This window comes from Peromyscus californicus, unplaced genomic scaffold (genome assembly GCF_007827085.1).
Source record: "Peromyscus californicus insignis strain IS unplaced genomic scaffold, ASM782708v3 Scaffold_10__1_contigs__length_136768540, whole genome shotgun sequence".
NCBI classification, from domain to species: domain Eukaryota; kingdom Metazoa; phylum Chordata; class Mammalia; order Rodentia; family Cricetidae; genus Peromyscus; species Peromyscus californicus.
Genome location: NW_026294391.1, coordinates 23,196,178 through 23,213,727, shown reverse-complemented (window position 1 = coordinate 23,213,727; position 17,550 = coordinate 23,196,178). Strand labels below are relative to the sequence as shown.

Genomic DNA, 17,550 nt, shown 5'->3' with positions numbered 1-17,550 from the left:
TTCTGATGGTCTAAGGCAACCCCTGTGAAAGGGTCTTTCAACCTCCAAAGGGGTCTCGACCAACAGGTTGAGAACCACTGCTCTATAACCACCCTGGCAAGAGAGAAAGGATTCTAAAGAGGCAATTGTGCCCATCCTTTGTTCTACCAGACTATTAAGACAAAAGAACCCCTAGGAAATGGAATTCTTCTAGGAATATCACACTGGAAGAAGGCAATGGCTGAAGAATCATCCATGCAGACAAGGAACTTGCCTCCTAGGAAGAAAGTTCACCCAGTCCCCACAATTTATCTGAACACCATGCCACAGACAGCAGACAATGATGAAGAAATGGTGAGCAGGACCACACCTTGACTAAGACTGCCGAGTTACATAGAAGACTTGCCCTCTCTTAAAACTTACTTAAATCTAACCCTCATGTCAGGACCCTGAATACAGACTCCGGTCTGTCTTTGTTCCTCTTTTCAGTTCTACCACGTGAAACTCATCTTCTTTCTTCTCTTTTCCTATTACTTGTCTCTTCAATTGGTGTATTTTAGAGGCGTGGCCAAGCCTAACTAGGCTCCAACAACAATTCAGTCTATCACACAAACTAAGGCACAAGAGTAGTCCCACTGCTTGGGATTTAACCCCGTCCCAGCCCCACCCCTGTCCTGTGACTTGAGAAAGTAACAAGGTACTTAATCATTTTATACCTAGTTTACTCATTTATCTTTGAAGCAAGTCCTATGTGCCAAATGTGCTGTTACTAATTTTTTCCTCATTCTGAGATGGGATCTCAGGAAGTTGCTCAGCTTCGCCTTGCACTTAGTCTGTAGCACTAGAACTTGGGATTCTCCTGCCTCCGCTTCATGAGTAGTTAAAATTTCTGGCCTGTACCACCAGGCTCTGCTGTTTGTTCATCTTGGTGTTTTGGGGACAAAATCTTGTTATGTGGTCTCAATTGGTCTTGTACCCATACTTCTGTCTCAGTATGCTCTATTGCTAAAGTTGATGGGATGGCAGGAGTGAGCCATCATTCTGGGGCTTACTTTCATTAAAAAATTTACTTTCACCTTGCCTGCAATTTTCTAAAGGTGGATAAAGTGAGAAATGGATCTTTTCTATTATAAAAGACAAAATATTTGTATATTTTGCCACTAGTTTTTAAATAGTAGACCACAAGCAAGATGAACTCCGCAAACAGATACAAAAAAGCAAAGAAAACCCCACAGCATCTCACTGCATTAAGTGTGAACACTTACTCAATGTATTTGAGGGAGATTTTCTGCGTCTGTTTGGTGGTGACAGTGGCGATGTACATTTGTAACGCGGCCAGCCGCAAGGCAATGTCGTATTTCAGCTCGGGTCCAAATCGCTCCTGAACAACGTCGTTACAACTCTGTGAAGAGACCAGCAGAGGGCGCAGTTCATCAGAGGATGGGCTGTCTCGTGCTCCCCTTTAGAGGAGCAGGTGACACGCATTCCCCCAGTGTTTCAACCTTCACTTCTAAGGCACTGAGGCTAAATGTGGAAACATCTCCACCGTGCTGCTTGGAGCCGCGTCAGTATTTAATTTCACAAACATAGACCACACAAAACATTTAACAGCCATCGACAAGCTGTTATTTAAATATTTAGCTTTTTGTAAAAAATAATTAGGAATTTAGGGATGGAATTGCCAAACACAGGTGCTGCAGCTGAAGACAGAAGCATTGTGGAGGAATGCAGTTTTTGCTGCTGGACTTGGAATCCTGGCTTACAAACTTCATTCATTTCACCTAAGGTGTGGCCTTGGGCAAGTTCCTAACTTGATGGTGCCTCACTTTTCCTTTCTCTAAAATGGAGTGATAGTGTTCTCTAACAGCAGGGTGTTGTGAGGACTAAAATAGTTGAGCTGTGCTTGGAAGCTGTAAGCACACTTTAAAACATTTATTTATGTTCTTCTTATTCTTACTTTGTGTGCTACTGGGGGTTTGCCAGTATCAAAGTCCTGGCTTTGCCAACAAAAGCGATCACATTTGAAATCTTACCATTTATTTGAACTCTTGCCCTCGGTTTATTCATCTGTGAGTGGGGCTCATAGGAACTACTTCACTAGAGCTGCTTGAGGATTATAAGAGGTGTGCTTTATCGCAGGACATTGGTGTATGCTGTAAGGCTAGTTATTAAAACCTTCCATTCATTTCAATGTCTACAGCCCTCCCATTTCAAATGTGTGATTATGTGGGAGTTATTTCACATCTCTTGGAATCAGTTTGTTTAGTTCACAGAATTTGTGGCTAGGGTCAAAATGTCGGCCACGTATGGTGCTACACCCTATAGTTTCAGCTACTGGTGAGGCTAGGATGGGTGGATGTCTTAGCTTTTCTATTGCTGTTCTAAGTATCATGAACAAGGCAACTTATAGAATGGAGAGTTTACTGGGGGCTTACAGTTCAGAGGGTGAGTGCATGACCATCATAGCCTGGAGCATGTCAGCAGGCAGGCAGGCATGGTGCTGGAGCAGTAGTTGAGCACACTTATTCAAAAGGAGGCAGAGAGCTAACTAGGAATGAGGGCTTTTGAAACCTGAAAGCCCACCTCCAATGTCACACCTCCTCCAACACGTCCACACCTCCTAGTCCTGCCAAACAGTTCCACCAACTGGGGACTGTTGCAGGAATCTTAAAGGGACTTATTAATAAAAACAAACCTGGAGCCAGTTGTTGGGGTGAACGCTGGAAGATCAGAGAAGCAGAACAAGCCACAGCCACCTCACCTTACCAATTCCTCAGTTCATCCTGTTTTCTCAGGATGCCTCTGAGTCCTCATCCAAATGGATCTCAGCTGAACTGCTTCTCGAAAGCCTGAATGTTTAACCAGCCTAGTTCCTGGTTTTCACTCTTTATATACCTTTCTGCTTTCTGCCCTCACTTCCTGGGATTAAAGGCTCACTTTCTGGCATTAAAGGTGTGTATCACCATGCCTGGCTGTTTCCAATGTGGCCTTGATCTCACAGAGATCCAGAGGGATTTCTGCCTCTGGAATGCTAGGATTAAAGGCGGGAGTGCCACCATTTTCTAGCCTCTGTATCTAGTGGCTGTTCTGTTCTCTGACCCCAGATAATTTATTAGGGTGCACAATATTTTGGGGAACACAATACCACTACAGGGGACCAAGCATTTAAATACATGAGCCTATGTGGGCCATTTTCATTCAGATCATCACAGTGAACTGCAAATTCAAGACTAGCCTGGGCAAAATCACCAGACTGCATCACAATCAATGAAACTGGCTGAGCATGTGTTACAAAATGCTAAGGTCCCATGTGACCAGACTTGAGTAATGTATTCCTTTCTCTTGTTAGGAGCAAAGGGGGGAAGTAGACGGAACATGCAGACTATGTAAGCAGATTCTATATGTGTGCTAACTTAGTTTTACTTTGAAAACTGGGTTCTAGTAAGAGAAAAACATATCCCCTCTCCTGCATCCTTATTGCATTTTTTGCCTTGTCTCAAGTAGACATCAAAAGGAAACACATGCTGCAATTATTTTTACTTCCTTTCTAAAAGAAGCATGTTAGTAATCACCTCATATACTGATTTTATGAAGTTAGGACCATGTATGTAATATTTAAACACTGCATATTTAGCACATCTTATGCTTTGTCTCTACATACAATGGATGCATATTTCTCAGTCCACTGCTTCATTGCTGAGTCCAATTGTCCTCCCAATCCATCCCTAATAAGGTCTTTCACCTTTGTTTCCCTGAAAAATCTTGATGCTTCCTGGAACACACAGCAGCTCGTATCTGAAATGTGTCTGTCAAGAAACAAGACCTAGCATGGTTGGGACATACCCTCAAAAACAATTTAAAGCTGCCACTTTGTTTTGTTTATTTTGGTTTTCACAATCGTGCCTAAGTGCTTGAGGCAGTCAATCTTGGCTCCAACGTGTTAACAGCCTAGATAAGGTTGTTTTATACAGTCCTGTAAGAGAACTGGAAGCCCAGAATGTGGTGTGTGTTTGTGTATGCTCACATGCTTAGATGCACATGTATGTATGGGTGCACAGGCATATGTGTGCCCATGTGTATTAGGTCAAAGGACAACTTTGGATGCTCTACCTCAAGAGCCATCCACCTTTTTATTATTATATTTTTATATTTAGACAGGATTTCTCACTGGCCTGGAATTTACCAAGGCTAGGTAAATTCCTAGGCTAGGCTAGCTGGCTGGCAATCATCCAGGATTTGCCTGTCTTTACTTCCCTAATGCTGAGATTGCAAGTGTGTGCTGCCACGTCTTACTTTTTGCTTAATGTGGGCTCTGGGGACCAAACTCATGTCTTTCTGTTCTTTATGGACTGAGCTTTTGCCCTAGCCCTAGATTAAAAACAGAAGTGTGTGTGTGTGTGTGTGTGTGTGTGTGTGTGTGTGTGTGTGTGTGTGTGTGTGTATAAAAGCCCAGGTTTGATGGTAGGCTCTGTCAACTATCATTACATTTTCTTTAGCCATGACATGTTAGTTTTCTTATCTAAAAATAGGTGAACTCTGAAAAACAGCTAACTTGAGAGCTAACTAAATTGCAATGTTCCTGTGATAGCTCTAAGGTGGTTAATTCATAAATGGAATGTGTTATATAAACATAAGCCATTATTGTTACTTTTTCTAAGAACTCTGGCCTGAACCATTTTTTCCATTCCTGTTGTACCTTGCTGTGGTGGTTTGAATAAGAATGGCCCCTATAGGCTCATATATTTGAATGTTTGATCTCCAGTCAGTGGAACTATTTAGGGAGGATTAGGAGATGTAGCCATGTTAGGGTAGGTGTGTATCATTGGGGTGGGCTTTGAAGTTTCAAAAGCCCATGACATTCTCAGTTATCTCTCTCTGCTTTGTGATTGTGGATCAGGATATAAACTTTCAGCTGCTGCTCCAACAAAATGTCTACCTGCCTGCCACCATGCACCACACCATGATAGCATGAATTCACTGAAAATATAAGCAAGCCCCAATAAATGTTTTGAAAAAAGTTTTCTTGGTTATGGTGTTTCATCACAGCAATAGAACAGTAACTGAGACACTTGCATTTAACCAGACTTCTGAGTAAATCTTTTGACAAGGCAATTAATCACTTAATTATTATATAATTAGTTAAGAATGACCCTGGAGAGTTAGTGTGCAGTGTGTGTGTGTGTGTGTGTGTGTATTAGAGAGAGATAAAGAGAGAAATTAATCATCCTTTTATTACTCTTAAATCTATTACTTAAAATACAGTCTCACAAGTGAATAGTAGCAACCATTTTGCTAAGTAGAGGTCCTAACAGGCCCCATTGTAGGCCTATAAAAAGTTCATTTGTAATTAATATATGCTTAAAAGGAAAGCAATGCTATTATCTTGTTTAAAAAGATTTTTGGTGGCTCATGGATTATATCCTGTTTATTAATTGGTATAAATAACTTTTTCTGAATAGAGAGTGGACAGGGCAAACATCAGCAAGCATATTATTACAAATTAAAACAGTCTAGATTATTAGAGTTTACTGTTAATATATATGCTAAAATCTGTAAAAGACCTCATGGGCTATTAATGACTCAGAGATGAATATATATTATCACTACTGAAATCTGTTTGCATCTTCATGCTTCATCTGGCCAATGGTGACTGCTCTCATTAGGAGCCTGCTCAGTTAAATTGATTTTGGTTTTGTAAAGTGCTATGTGTGGCTTCTGTTTCCTCTTCTGTTCTCCAGGCAATTTCATTGCATCTTTGTAGTAGCTTAAAAATCAACACAGACACACGGGAGACCCAATGACTTCTAGTAGACAGATGTGTTATTTTAAACGCACTACACATTCTGTGATACAGTCATTTCCAAGTAGAGTCTGAGGCAAAAAAACGTTCATTTCCTATTCTCTGAGGGGGAAATATAAGATGATAGTCACTTGATTTTAGTCTCCATCGCCCATAGTATATGGTTATCCATCTCCCCTGCTGCCTATTCCTTTAAGACGTACATAATCTACCACCCACATGAAAGCCAAGGCAGGAAAATGGAAACATCATCAGTCTTTTTTCTTCCAGTCCCCAGGCAAGCTCTCCAGAAAGGTTGTCTTATTTTGAGTCCAGTCCTCTAGTATAAAAGATGTCTTTCAAATGAGAAAATGCTCCATGCATTTGATTTGAGCAGGTATGCCTTAAACAAAACATAATGAGCTTTAGAGGTACTTCTTGTCTCCCTTCCCCAAGACAAGCACAGCCATGTGTTTTCCTCTTTACAAAGGCAATGGACTTCTTGCAGGGTTTAAACAGAAGCCGAATGGTTTGAAAGCACCATCCTGTTACCAAAATGAGAATGTAATTATAGAGAACAGCCCGTACCTGTATTTCACTGTCTACAGTTTTATACTAACAGGTACCTGGAGCTATTCATTTGGACTAACTAGCTAATAATTGTAGTACATGGTCTTATTGGAGGTGACCTAACCTCTGAGTGATGCTCAGCAGGAGTATGGGGAAGATGCAGTAACCAATAAGCTTAGAATCAAACTCTTTGTTTCATGCAGTCATAGTTGGCTGGGTTTCCTGGCCTACTGGAGAAACAGAAGACATTGTTGCCAAATCAGGGGTGCATATGACCTATATTTAACATTGAGAAAACCCGGAAGACAATAGTCTCACTGTTTAGGTTGGAAATGCAATATACATTTAAATTATTTTTTATAAACAGGGTGTATATACTGAAAGGATTAGACTTATCTTGGAGATGCAGAGCTATCTTCATGAACATTAATCAACCTCTTGAGCTAAAAAAAAAATCTTGTTCAAAGACCACAGAGGTGGAGAAAATTACTGGGCTCTTTTCTGAGGATCCCTACATACTAGAATGTATATTCTGCTTGCATATTCTGCTTCTTTTCCTCTCTGACTTCATTTCTGATCTCTTGAGTTTATTGCTACTTGATGTCAACATACCTAATTTGCCACATCTATCATGTTTTTATCTTTCTTTCACCTGATACCTACTTTCTTAGCTCAGTTTTTCTCCTTCTTTTGTGTATGTGAAGGTAAAAGACATGCTTACAGACACTTGGAGTGATTCTATTACTGTGTACTACACATTAAACAAATAGATCCTTTTTGAGATTTTCTTTTTCTTTTTATGTGTATGGGCATTTTGTCTAAATATATGTCTATATACCACATGCATTCAGCATACATAGAGGCCAGCAGAGGTCATTAGATCCCTTGGAACTGGAGTTACAGGTGGTTGTTAGCTGCCATATGGATGCTGGGAATCAAATTCTGATCCTTCAGAAGAATATTCAATACTATTAACTGCTGAGCCATTTGTCCAGACCCAACAAATAGATTATTAGTGTTTACTTTAATTGCATTGGAAAATTTAAGTGAGAACAATAGGATGGATTCATAAAAGTATAGGAACATCTAAATATTGAATCACATAAACTTATTTATATATATCTATACCAATAATTTCCTCTTAGATGAATTGTCCCAGATACTCACTCCTGGAAGTTTCATTTTGTGTGTGTGTGTGTGTGTGTGTGTGTGTGTGTGTGTGTGTGTGTGTGAATAATAATAAGCTGGACCATCTAGAGAAGATATATCTCTCTTAGAATCTTAAAATTTTGAAAATTATTAATTCCAATATTAATCATTATCACGATGTCTCAGAGAAATTTAAGCATGAAAATGAATGAATAAACATACAGAGAACGAAAAACTTTTATAGTATACCAACTGATCAACAAAGAAGACATAATGAGATTAGGCATATTATTTTAACTCATCATGATAACAATAGATTAAAATAAGAATCACCAATTAATACTATGAATAAAAATTAGTGGGTGATAATTTGATGAAATATAAGATGATAAAAGTCACAAAGTGACTTGCCGCAAATTTCTTATTCATTATCAAAGAAAAGTCATTAATTTTTACAAGGATCCTATCCACGTAAGAGTCAACATTAGCCTCACAATGAAGGGGATAAAGTGGCGCCAGGTGGCTCCTCGTGTGCTGCACTGAGAAGGACACAGCCACTTACGTCATTCTTTGCAAATCCCTAACTTCAATGTAATCATGAGAAAATACTAGAGAACCACAAATGGCCAGATTTCTATAAAATGTCTGATTAGTACTTCTCCAAACTCGATGTTACAGAAGTCAAGGGAGGATAAGGGATGGACCCGATGTAAGGACACTAAAGAAACATGACAACCAAACTACATGCAAAATTAGATTCCACAGTAAATTCTATTCTAGAAAAAAATGATGGCATAAAGGACATTTGGGGGACAACAGGCATCACTAGGATGAAGAACAAAGATGAGACAAGGGACATACATCGATATCCTATTTCCTGATTTTGTTTATTGAACAGAATTTATATAAGAAAATATGTAATATATAATTTATATTGGAAAATACATGGCACATTTAATATAAAAATAATACATGATTCTGGCAATTAGCTTTCATGTGCTGTAGAAAAAATATGTTTGTGTGTGTGAATTTCTGTGATGAAAGAGAAAAGGAATATGTACCTGCATTAAATATAAATTACACTTGAGATAATACTAACAATGAATCTAGATGGAGGGTATAGATTACTATTCTTGACACCTTTATGGGAGTATAAAGTTATGTCAAAACCAAACATAGAAATGTAAAGAGCATCACACACTTATTTTATGTTTCACTGAGCTTTGGGTGGGTGATAGGAAGAACAGCAATGAAGAGGTCACTTTATGTTCACCTCAACATTCATATAGAACAATCTAAATTTTTACCTACCTGAACATAGAGATACTCAAAAGCGACTGGATCTCTCCTTAACAGGTCAATGGGATCCTTTGGGACAAAACTGATCCGGAAAAGACACCTCATCTTATGGGAGCTAGGCCTCTGTGTCACCTGGATAACCAAACACATCATTTAAGAACTTCTTGGTGCTGACTGAGAAAGGGCTGAGAGCCACAGAATCAAAATCCCCTTTCTTTCTACATTAACACAATCTTCAAATTGGCTTTTGTGTGAGGCTGGGGTCCCCAGGTGCAGACTTGGGGGTCAGGGTTTGTACATAACAGACTTGTTATGGGAATGTTCAAAGGAGAGACTGGGAAAAGAAAGAGAAGGCAGCACAGGAAAGGAGAGAAGACAACAGGAGTTTAGACACACAGCAATATCATACCAATTCTTATCCTGCTCTGAGACTAATGGTTTCATTATCCTGCATGGTTCAAAAGTATGTAGCTGCCTTTTTTTTTCAGGATATTTAACCCATTTTATTAGGTTTTGGATATAGAGCATCACAAAAAGTTTTTAATCTTTGTTCACCTAAATCACCATAACGCTTCCCCACAAGGTCCATGCAGTAGGCAGAAGTTTGAGCAGAACTGGAAAGGGAAAGGGAAAGTTGTGGGACTCCCATTAGATTCAGGAACTGGTGGGCTGCCCACATCACTCTACCACTTACTGCCACAGGCTAAAAGGTTATTTATGACATGTACCTGTGACCGTTGGATGGATCAGGGAATTTGAGGAGTCATCAGGCATAGCCCACTATCAATGACAGGCCAACTGATTGCTCAGCACACTCCAGATGAGGAACCATTGACAAGTGTTCTATGCTGCCACTTGGAGCTTTCTAGTAGGATGGGGCTCCAGGTCACATGGTGGAAAGGGCTTAATGAGACATTTCTATTGACTCCCAATTTGCCATATTCCCATTTTCCATCTCCTCCCAGTTTTGATCATGATCTCTCAGGGAACTTCCACACATTCAAGCGTTTGGCTAAGGTTCTATTTCCAGGGGAACATGGATACACACTGAGTTTTCACTTGAGGAGTTGTGAACATAAGTGATGCTTCCCTTATGACAATACATAAAAGAAGCCATCTATTTCTAAGAGTGCTTTGTCATGGGTTATTTTACAAGTGACTTTAAATAAAGCTATGTAGATTTAAATCTGATTGAAATCATAGGTCAAGATTAGATAAAGAAATGGCAATCAATATTCATTGTAACTTTCCTAATCCATTATATCCTGTTGGATTCTGTTAAAAGAATAGGACTATTTGAGGTAATTGATGTGTGCAGTGTTAGGTTTTGATTTTTGTTTAAAGAATTATTTTCAGTTTTAGTTACATATGTACATGTGAGTGCAGGTCCCTGAAGAGGCCAGAGGTGTCAGATCTCCTGGAGTTGAAGTTCTAGGCAGTTGTGAGCGACCTGATGTGGGTTCTGGGAATTGAACTCAGGTTCTCTAGAAGAGCAGAACATGTTCTTAACTGCTGGCCATCCCTCCACCCCGCTCCCAAATACTAGCTTTTCATTACGTATCAAGTTAGAAGCACTTTAGCATGTCCTTCCATGCCCTTGGTGCTATCTTGCTGCTTCAGCTGATGATGTCCCCCGCCACACCCTCTTTCTAGGGTTATCTCTTCACTGAACTTTCCTATGCAAGAAGACGTTGCAGATACTTAGATATTCAAACAAGATGCTCAGCTTGTTTAAAGTTGAGACAAGTGGTGGTGGTATGTTGGATGCAGCAGTAAGAAGTCGGCTTGTCAACCCAGAGAACAGATGGGGGTAGCATCTTTGGAACCAGGAATTGGGACACATCGGTAGATCACATATTCCTAGTGGGTAGGACTGGGGCAGTGGTTGAAGGCTTCCAAAAATAGTCAAAGTCATCTATGTTGTCTTCAGTTCTGGATGACTTTGGTTCATTTACATACCCTTAGGAACAATTTTGTGTTTAATGATTTTGAAGAGACTAGAGATCAAAAGAAGCATTGCAGTAACAGAAAATGTCACTCTGCAGAGCTACATTCCAGTATCCGCCTGGCCTTTGAATGACAGATCTGGAAGGTCTGCAGCAGATTGGCAAAAAGGGGGCTATTGCTTTGAGGTGTCAAGTGCATTATGAAGGTAGTGCTTCCTTCAGGGAGGACCTGGGCGGGGTAGAAAAGCTATAGGGAGAGGACTGGAGGGAGGGCATTTGGAGATAGCACAGGCTCTGCTTCCACCAGCAGCATCATTTTGGGCTTACTTCACAGACCTGAGTGAGTGTCTCCTGTTCATGAAGCAACAGTAGCTTGGTCCCGGCCCCTTCGGTCCTCTGCTCCAGCATGAGAGAGAAGTGCTCAATGCCTTTGATAGACAGCTTCTCTTGCAGGGTTAAGATGACATCCTTACAGAGCAAACAGTGACATGAAGAGATCAAAATCAACACTGTCCCTTTTTATTTTTTTTAACAGACTACCATGACCAGAAACTGGTATATCTATTTAGGCTTTACATTCTGTAATGGAATACTGTCCATTGGTACTGAAATCTAATGGTGTTAAGAGTGAAAAAGCACAGAATTGAGGCCCTTTCTGGTTTCCACCACCACTGAAACTTTCTATGGAGTTCAAGTCTGAGAGATAAGGTAAACAGCTGGAAGAAGAGTTTGGTGATCATAGAAGGTTCTTTTTTTTTTTTTTTAAAAAAAAACAAACAAACAAACAGTGTGCATGGGTGTTTTTCCTGCATACATGCTGTGTAGCCCTTGCATGCTTGGTGCCCAGAGAGGCTAGAAGAGTGCATCACATCCCTGGAAATGAAGTTATAGGCAGTTGTGAGCCACCATGTGGGTACTAGGAATCAAAGCCAAGTCCTCTAGAAGAGCAGCCAGTGCTCTTAACTACTGAACAATCTCTGTAGCCCCTGTGCGAGGTTCTAAATTAGAAAGGTTTTTAACAGAGGGAGGGCTAGTTTCAATCTCCTCTTTTCTAAATGAGAAAACAGTTAAAACAGCTCTGAAAGTGTTCTACCCCAGGGACTGGTAAAGTATAGCCTGCATGCTAAATCTAGACCACCACCCATATTTGTAAATAAAGTTTTATTGGGACAGAGTCAAACCATTTGTTGTCCATGGTTGCCTTATTGTTCATACACTGCATGAACAGAGTTGATCCTGTGAGGCCTGAAATATTCATCATTTTAGTCCTGCCCCCCAATAGTATACAGGCCCTAGCCTGTTCTGAAAGAGCACCATGGTAGTGGTGAATCTCCTGAGACAGTCTGGTTTCTAATTCCAGTCCTCATGCTTCTAAACTTCACAGTGCTGGGTAGTTATTCAACCTCTAAGTATCTCAGTTTCCCTACCTGTAAATTGAAAGTGATAATAATGCCTGTCTTGGAATTGATATAGGAATCAAATGAGTTCGTACTTACAAAGCATTTATTATAATGTCATTTACACAGAGAGCACCACCACAACAGTATATGTTTATTTTACATCCCTGGGGAAGATAAAATGAGCAAGCTATGTCTGCAATCTTTGATAGGATTAAACATTTATAGTCAGAAAGTGTTGAGTACACAAATAGAGGATATACTACAAGGCACAGCTAGTCTCCTCAGCCTTTCATTTGTTCATAGATTTGAAACTAGTAAAGGATCCATCTTCAAGGTAATTTTTAGTCAAGTGCCCCAAGTCCTGTAGAACAGGGCTTCTCAATGGGAGGACATGGTTTCCTATAGCCACATTTGGACATTTTGGGAGACATCCTTTGGTTGTCACAGCAGGGTTAGGGATGTCACTGGTATTGGGTGGGTAGAGAGTGCGGATGCTGGTCAGTGTCCTAACAATGCACAGGACAGCCCTGGCAAAGAATCGTCTATTCCAAAGCCATAATAGTTGGGTTGTTAAGGTAGAGAAACCTTCCCATATATAAAGTTGGGTTTTGATGGACTCTTTTGCTATTTGAGTCTACTTTCTGCCCTTTTGCCATTCCTTCAGGCTTTATTAAGACAAAATCCACAAAAGCCAACTCCATGCCTCTCCAAAGAATAATTGTTCAACCAAAATTCCTTGGTTGTGTTGAATGTGATCTAAAACATTTCCTGCTTTATATATATTTTTTGCATGAAATTGAGGAAAGAGAAACATAATCCAGGTTTTTTGTGGCTCCATGAACTCTATGTGACATTTTTTGTAAATCAGTGCGGCGGGTGGGGGGGGGGGCGGTGGAAAATGACCTCAGTAGTTGCTCCCTATTCTAACTCTGTAACAAGAGTTTTGGCAAATTGCATCCAGCAGCTGTCACCTTCCTTTCATCACTGAACGATTTCTATTTGACGCTCGACAGCCAATGTCTGTTGTGCTAATCAGGCTGCTAGGTACAAGACAAGGTATCTTGAATTTGATGTGAACTCTTTGCACAGCTCTTAGTTTCCTCATTGTCACCTGTAATCCACCAGGAAACCAAACTCGGTCTAGTGTGACTTTGCTACAATAAAGAAGCCAGAAGGAATGAACAATAGAACTTCTTTTCAGTTAGACTGGTTTCTGGTAAGAAATGGACTCAGGTCTTAGCATATGTCTTCAAGTGAGATAGAAGGTGTAACAAGGTGTAGCAAGGAACTGAGCAGTTGAGAACACAGAATAAGTCCATAAGAGCAGAGAGATTCATAGTAGTGTACTTTTGTGCATGGGTTCTAGGGTCTGCAAACAATTGCCCATAGGTCCAACTGGCCATCCTCATTTGCTCACACAAAGTGTATGCAGGAAAGAATCAGCATTGCCTAAAGAGAGATGTGGCTCTGATGTGTCACTCTTGGGATGGACCTCTTAGCTCTTCAGTGGTCTGCTTGGCAGGAGTCATTATGCTGTTGTTAAAGCTCTGGTCCATAGCAGACAGTCTTTGCTATTAGGAGCCCACAAATAATCTTGGGCCGTGCAACATCAATTTGACCTCTAGAGGGGCAAGGCACTAAGTCCAGCCATGCAGTTGGTCAGCTGTGTCTATGTGACCAGTCTCCAATAAAATCTATGGACATCAAGACAAAGGGGAGTTTTCTTAGTAATACTCTGTGTATATTGTTACATCATTCCTGGGAGACTATAACACTGCCTGTAGGTGTCCATAGGGAGGGGACTCTGGAAGCTGTCCTATGGGCTGATTCCCTTGTTGAATCCAGCTTCTCTTCTCACCCTCTGCTATAATGAACTAGAATGTGAGAGGAAAAATATTTGAGATCTAGGTCTTCTCAAGAAGACTATTCACCTAAAAGGTAGTCCTGAGGCCCTCCCAATGCCTCTCTGTGGCTGTTTTCCTGGTGCAACAAAATAATCCAATAGTTCCTACAGATAACAGATGGCCCCAAAGCCCAAAATGGTTACTCTCTTCTTCTTTCCAGAAAGAATTTGCCGACCCCCCTCTTACTTGATTATTAGATCAACTATCCTCTCGTCATACATTGGTATTGAATAGGAAAAAAGGAAAAAGATTTTTATCAGCCATCACCATTTCAAAGTATATATGAAGGGAACTAGTATTTCATCTGGAGCAATTAAGGATGACTTGGTGCTCCTACATCCATCTACTAATATTGTTCCTTCTACTGCCTACTGAATCACCATGTATTTAAGGCAATTTAAACCCAGCTGCTTGCTGATATTATGACAATAAGAATGCACAGCAAGTGAGCTGTGTAGAACTGTTTGCATAGGTGAGATCTACTCTGAGTCCTTTCAAACACAGAGAATTAATGGTTGACTATTGATAGACATTTTAAACACAGACTTGATAGTCTTTTGCTAGATTATGGTACAGATCATCACTAGGTACATTTTTACCTCCATAAAATCTTTCTGACTGTGCCATTTGAAGAAAGCCTATTTTAGGCTGATGAGACATTAGGGAGCAATCAATTTCTGAACATACTTTTGTACAATAAAAGAAGAGGAGAATATGCTCTTTTCTTTTCCAGGAAAGAAGCATGGGGGAAAACCTATACCCTTTGCTATGAAACCTATTATGTAAAACTCACCTATGGCTCAGAAATCATGGGACTGCATGATGGCTCGTCCTTTAACCCCATCCTGAGAAGTAAGCCTCAGTTTCAACTTGTTATGTGGCATTCTCCAGCAATTGGTTAAAGCAACCAAAAGTAAATGTTAACTTTACATTATTCTACCCCTTGTTTTTGCTGGACACCAAAAATGACAGATATTTAATTAATAGTTAATACCCTAATCTTCTTGGTGGTTGACATTGCTAGGAAATCCTGTTGGCTTTGGGCAGGGTGCCAAACCTTCTTGGTGACAGTCATGCTATTTTAATTAATCTGTGGTTGCATGAAAATCATTAGTCCTTGTGTTTCTTTATAGAATGCATGTTATAGTGTTTGTATCGCCAATACAGACAAAAAAACTCCAGAGCCTTTTCTGTTTATGCATTCTGTCTTGGTTTGGTTCTACATACTGAGTACAGGCCCAGAGGTTCAAATGTCAGCTTACCTTGATGGAGGTGCTGCAGTCAAAGCGAAAGGATTTGGTCTGTCCATTTTCCAAATAGACTTTCAAAACATTTGGCATAAAAAGAAGTGAGTTGTCTTTAACAGTTTCCTGTTTAACAACAGAAAAGAGAAATGGTGGCTGTGACGGTCAGTCAAATTAGAGTTTTACTCTTGGCAGTAGGAACACATGTCTATTGTTTATTCTTATCACAATAGAATAATGAACAAACAACCAAATGCTCACAGACCAAATAGGTATCCCTTTGGTGGGATCTGAACTAAGGCGTTCATAGCAATATTGTTTTCCAGCTACAAATAACCCATGAAACTCCAACAAAAGACATTTTTGCCTATCAGAAAAATCAGATGCATTTTTTTACAAAGCAAGATTCCCCAATGGAAAACATTATTACAGACATAATTCCTTTGTAGTCAAGAATCTGTGTCTGGAAACACAAGCCCTGACTTTTGTGGATCAGGATTAAATGAACAAAATGAAGACCATCAATGATGCGGTGTGACAGGAGACTGCTGGTCCCTGGCGGTGGTCATGCAAATGAGTCACAAGCATGAAGGAGCTCAAGGGTAAAGTTATTTTTTAAAACTCTTTGTAACCCATTTAGGAATGTTTCTCATCTCAAAAGGAAAGCATAAGAGGCAAGCTAGTGTGCTAAAAGAGAAAAAGACAGGGTCAAGGCTTTCAGCTCAGTGGTACAGCACTTGCGTAATGTCCTAGTTAGCTTTTTTGTCACTGTGATAAAATGCCATCACTAAAAGTAATTTGGAGAGGAAAGGGTTTATTTTAGTTTACAGGTTATAGCCCATAATTGGAGGAAGCTAGAGCAGGAATTCAAGGCAGGACCTGGAGACAGAGACCGAAGCAGAGACCATGGAGGAATACTGCTTACTACTTTTCTTCCAGGCTCACATTAAATTGCCTTTCTTATACAATTCAGGACTACCTGCCCAGAGATGGCACTGGTCACAGTGCTCTGGGCCCTCGTATATCAATTAGCAATCCAAGAAAACTCTAGAAACATGCCCACAGGCCAACCTGATGAATACAGTTTCTTAACTAAGTTTTCCTCTTCCCAGGTGTCTCTAGTTTGTACCAACTTGACAAAAACTAACGAGCAAACCTGGTATGTGGGAGGGCCCTGCATTCCATTCCCAGTGTCACAAAAAAAGAAGTGAAGTGCTAAGTCAAAGCGATAATGAACAGCTCATAATATAATCTAGAAATAACTCAAACATGATGCCAATTTGAAATATGACCAAGAGTGAACCTGAGAAATGCATTCCTTAGGATGCTTCCTTTAATTGGAAGTCAAGAGAGATGATGAGAGAGATGAAAGAGAGAAGTAGATGCATTCCTGTAAGATCCATGAGTCCTTGGAGGGAACTGTGTTATACACATATATTTGTTTTCACAGAGTCACAGGGGCTTGGGGAGACATAGAAATAGCAAAGCCATATGTCCTTTGGCTTGTAGATGAGGGAACTGAAGACCAGATGCACAGATGTTTATAAGTGGTTTATAGTCTGAGCAAACTCAACCCTTGTATAACTCATTAACTGGTCCCTTGGCTTTCACTGCCCATTTCTTTCTCTGAATTTCTTCTCCTTATTTCTACTGCCATGGCCTTCCTCTGTGACCTTCTTGCTACTTGATTCACTGAGTAAGTCTGACTTTAAATTCAGAAGACAAGCCACCTTGTGGCTGAGAAGAGCATATTACAAAGGATGAGATTCCATGGGCTGAGGGTTAGATGTGCAAGTGAAGATCCTGCCTTTATAGGATCATGGCAAGGCAACAGAGACTGCAGAGAACACTGGCTCTTCCTCAATGTCCTCACATTCCAGCTGCCTCACATGAGCCCAGGTTAAAAAAAAAGGGTTGAAATGACACTGTTGCAGAAGCTTCTAGAACATTATTCTCTCTTTAGATGCTCAGTCACATGCTGAGAAGCCCTGGGGTGGAAAGGTAATTTTCTTATGAAATTTTAATGTGATATACTTATTTTTCTATGCCTAGAATCTTCTGCTCCTCCACTGAGTTGGTGACATGTGGTAACTGTGTGCCTAGATTGATGGAGATCCATTGCAGGGAACAGAGTGCATCAAATTTACAGGTCAGTACAAAATGTTCACAGGATAACAGTGACAGCCTCAGACCTTTTCTCAAAATGCCCCAACAGTTTGTCAGATTGACCAACCATGATACTTAATCCTTATTATCAACTAGTTTTGATTGAGAGCCACC

The 17,550-nt window shown here is 40.2% G+C and overlaps 1 protein-coding gene across 9 annotated transcripts in view; it reads right to left on the bottom strand.

Moving 5' to 3' along the window:
- Frmpd4 (FERM and PDZ domain containing 4) overlaps window positions 1–17,550 on the bottom strand; it is a 931,047-nt gene that overhangs the window by 26,240 nt on the left and 887,257 nt on the right. For all 9 annotated transcript variants that reach the window (XM_052714395.1, XM_052714566.1, XM_052714230.1 and 6 more), the window contains 4 exons: window positions 15,289–15,396; window positions 11,059–11,190; window positions 8,789–8,908; window positions 1,245–1,381 (listed from right to left, as the gene is read on the bottom strand). In XM_052714395.1, coding sequence (XP_052570355.1) covers window positions 1,245–1,381; window positions 8,789–8,908; window positions 11,059–11,190; window positions 15,289–15,396 — 497 coding nt within the window. The remainder of the gene's footprint in view (window positions 1–1,244; window positions 1,382–8,788; window positions 8,909–11,058; window positions 11,191–15,288; window positions 15,397–17,550) is intronic.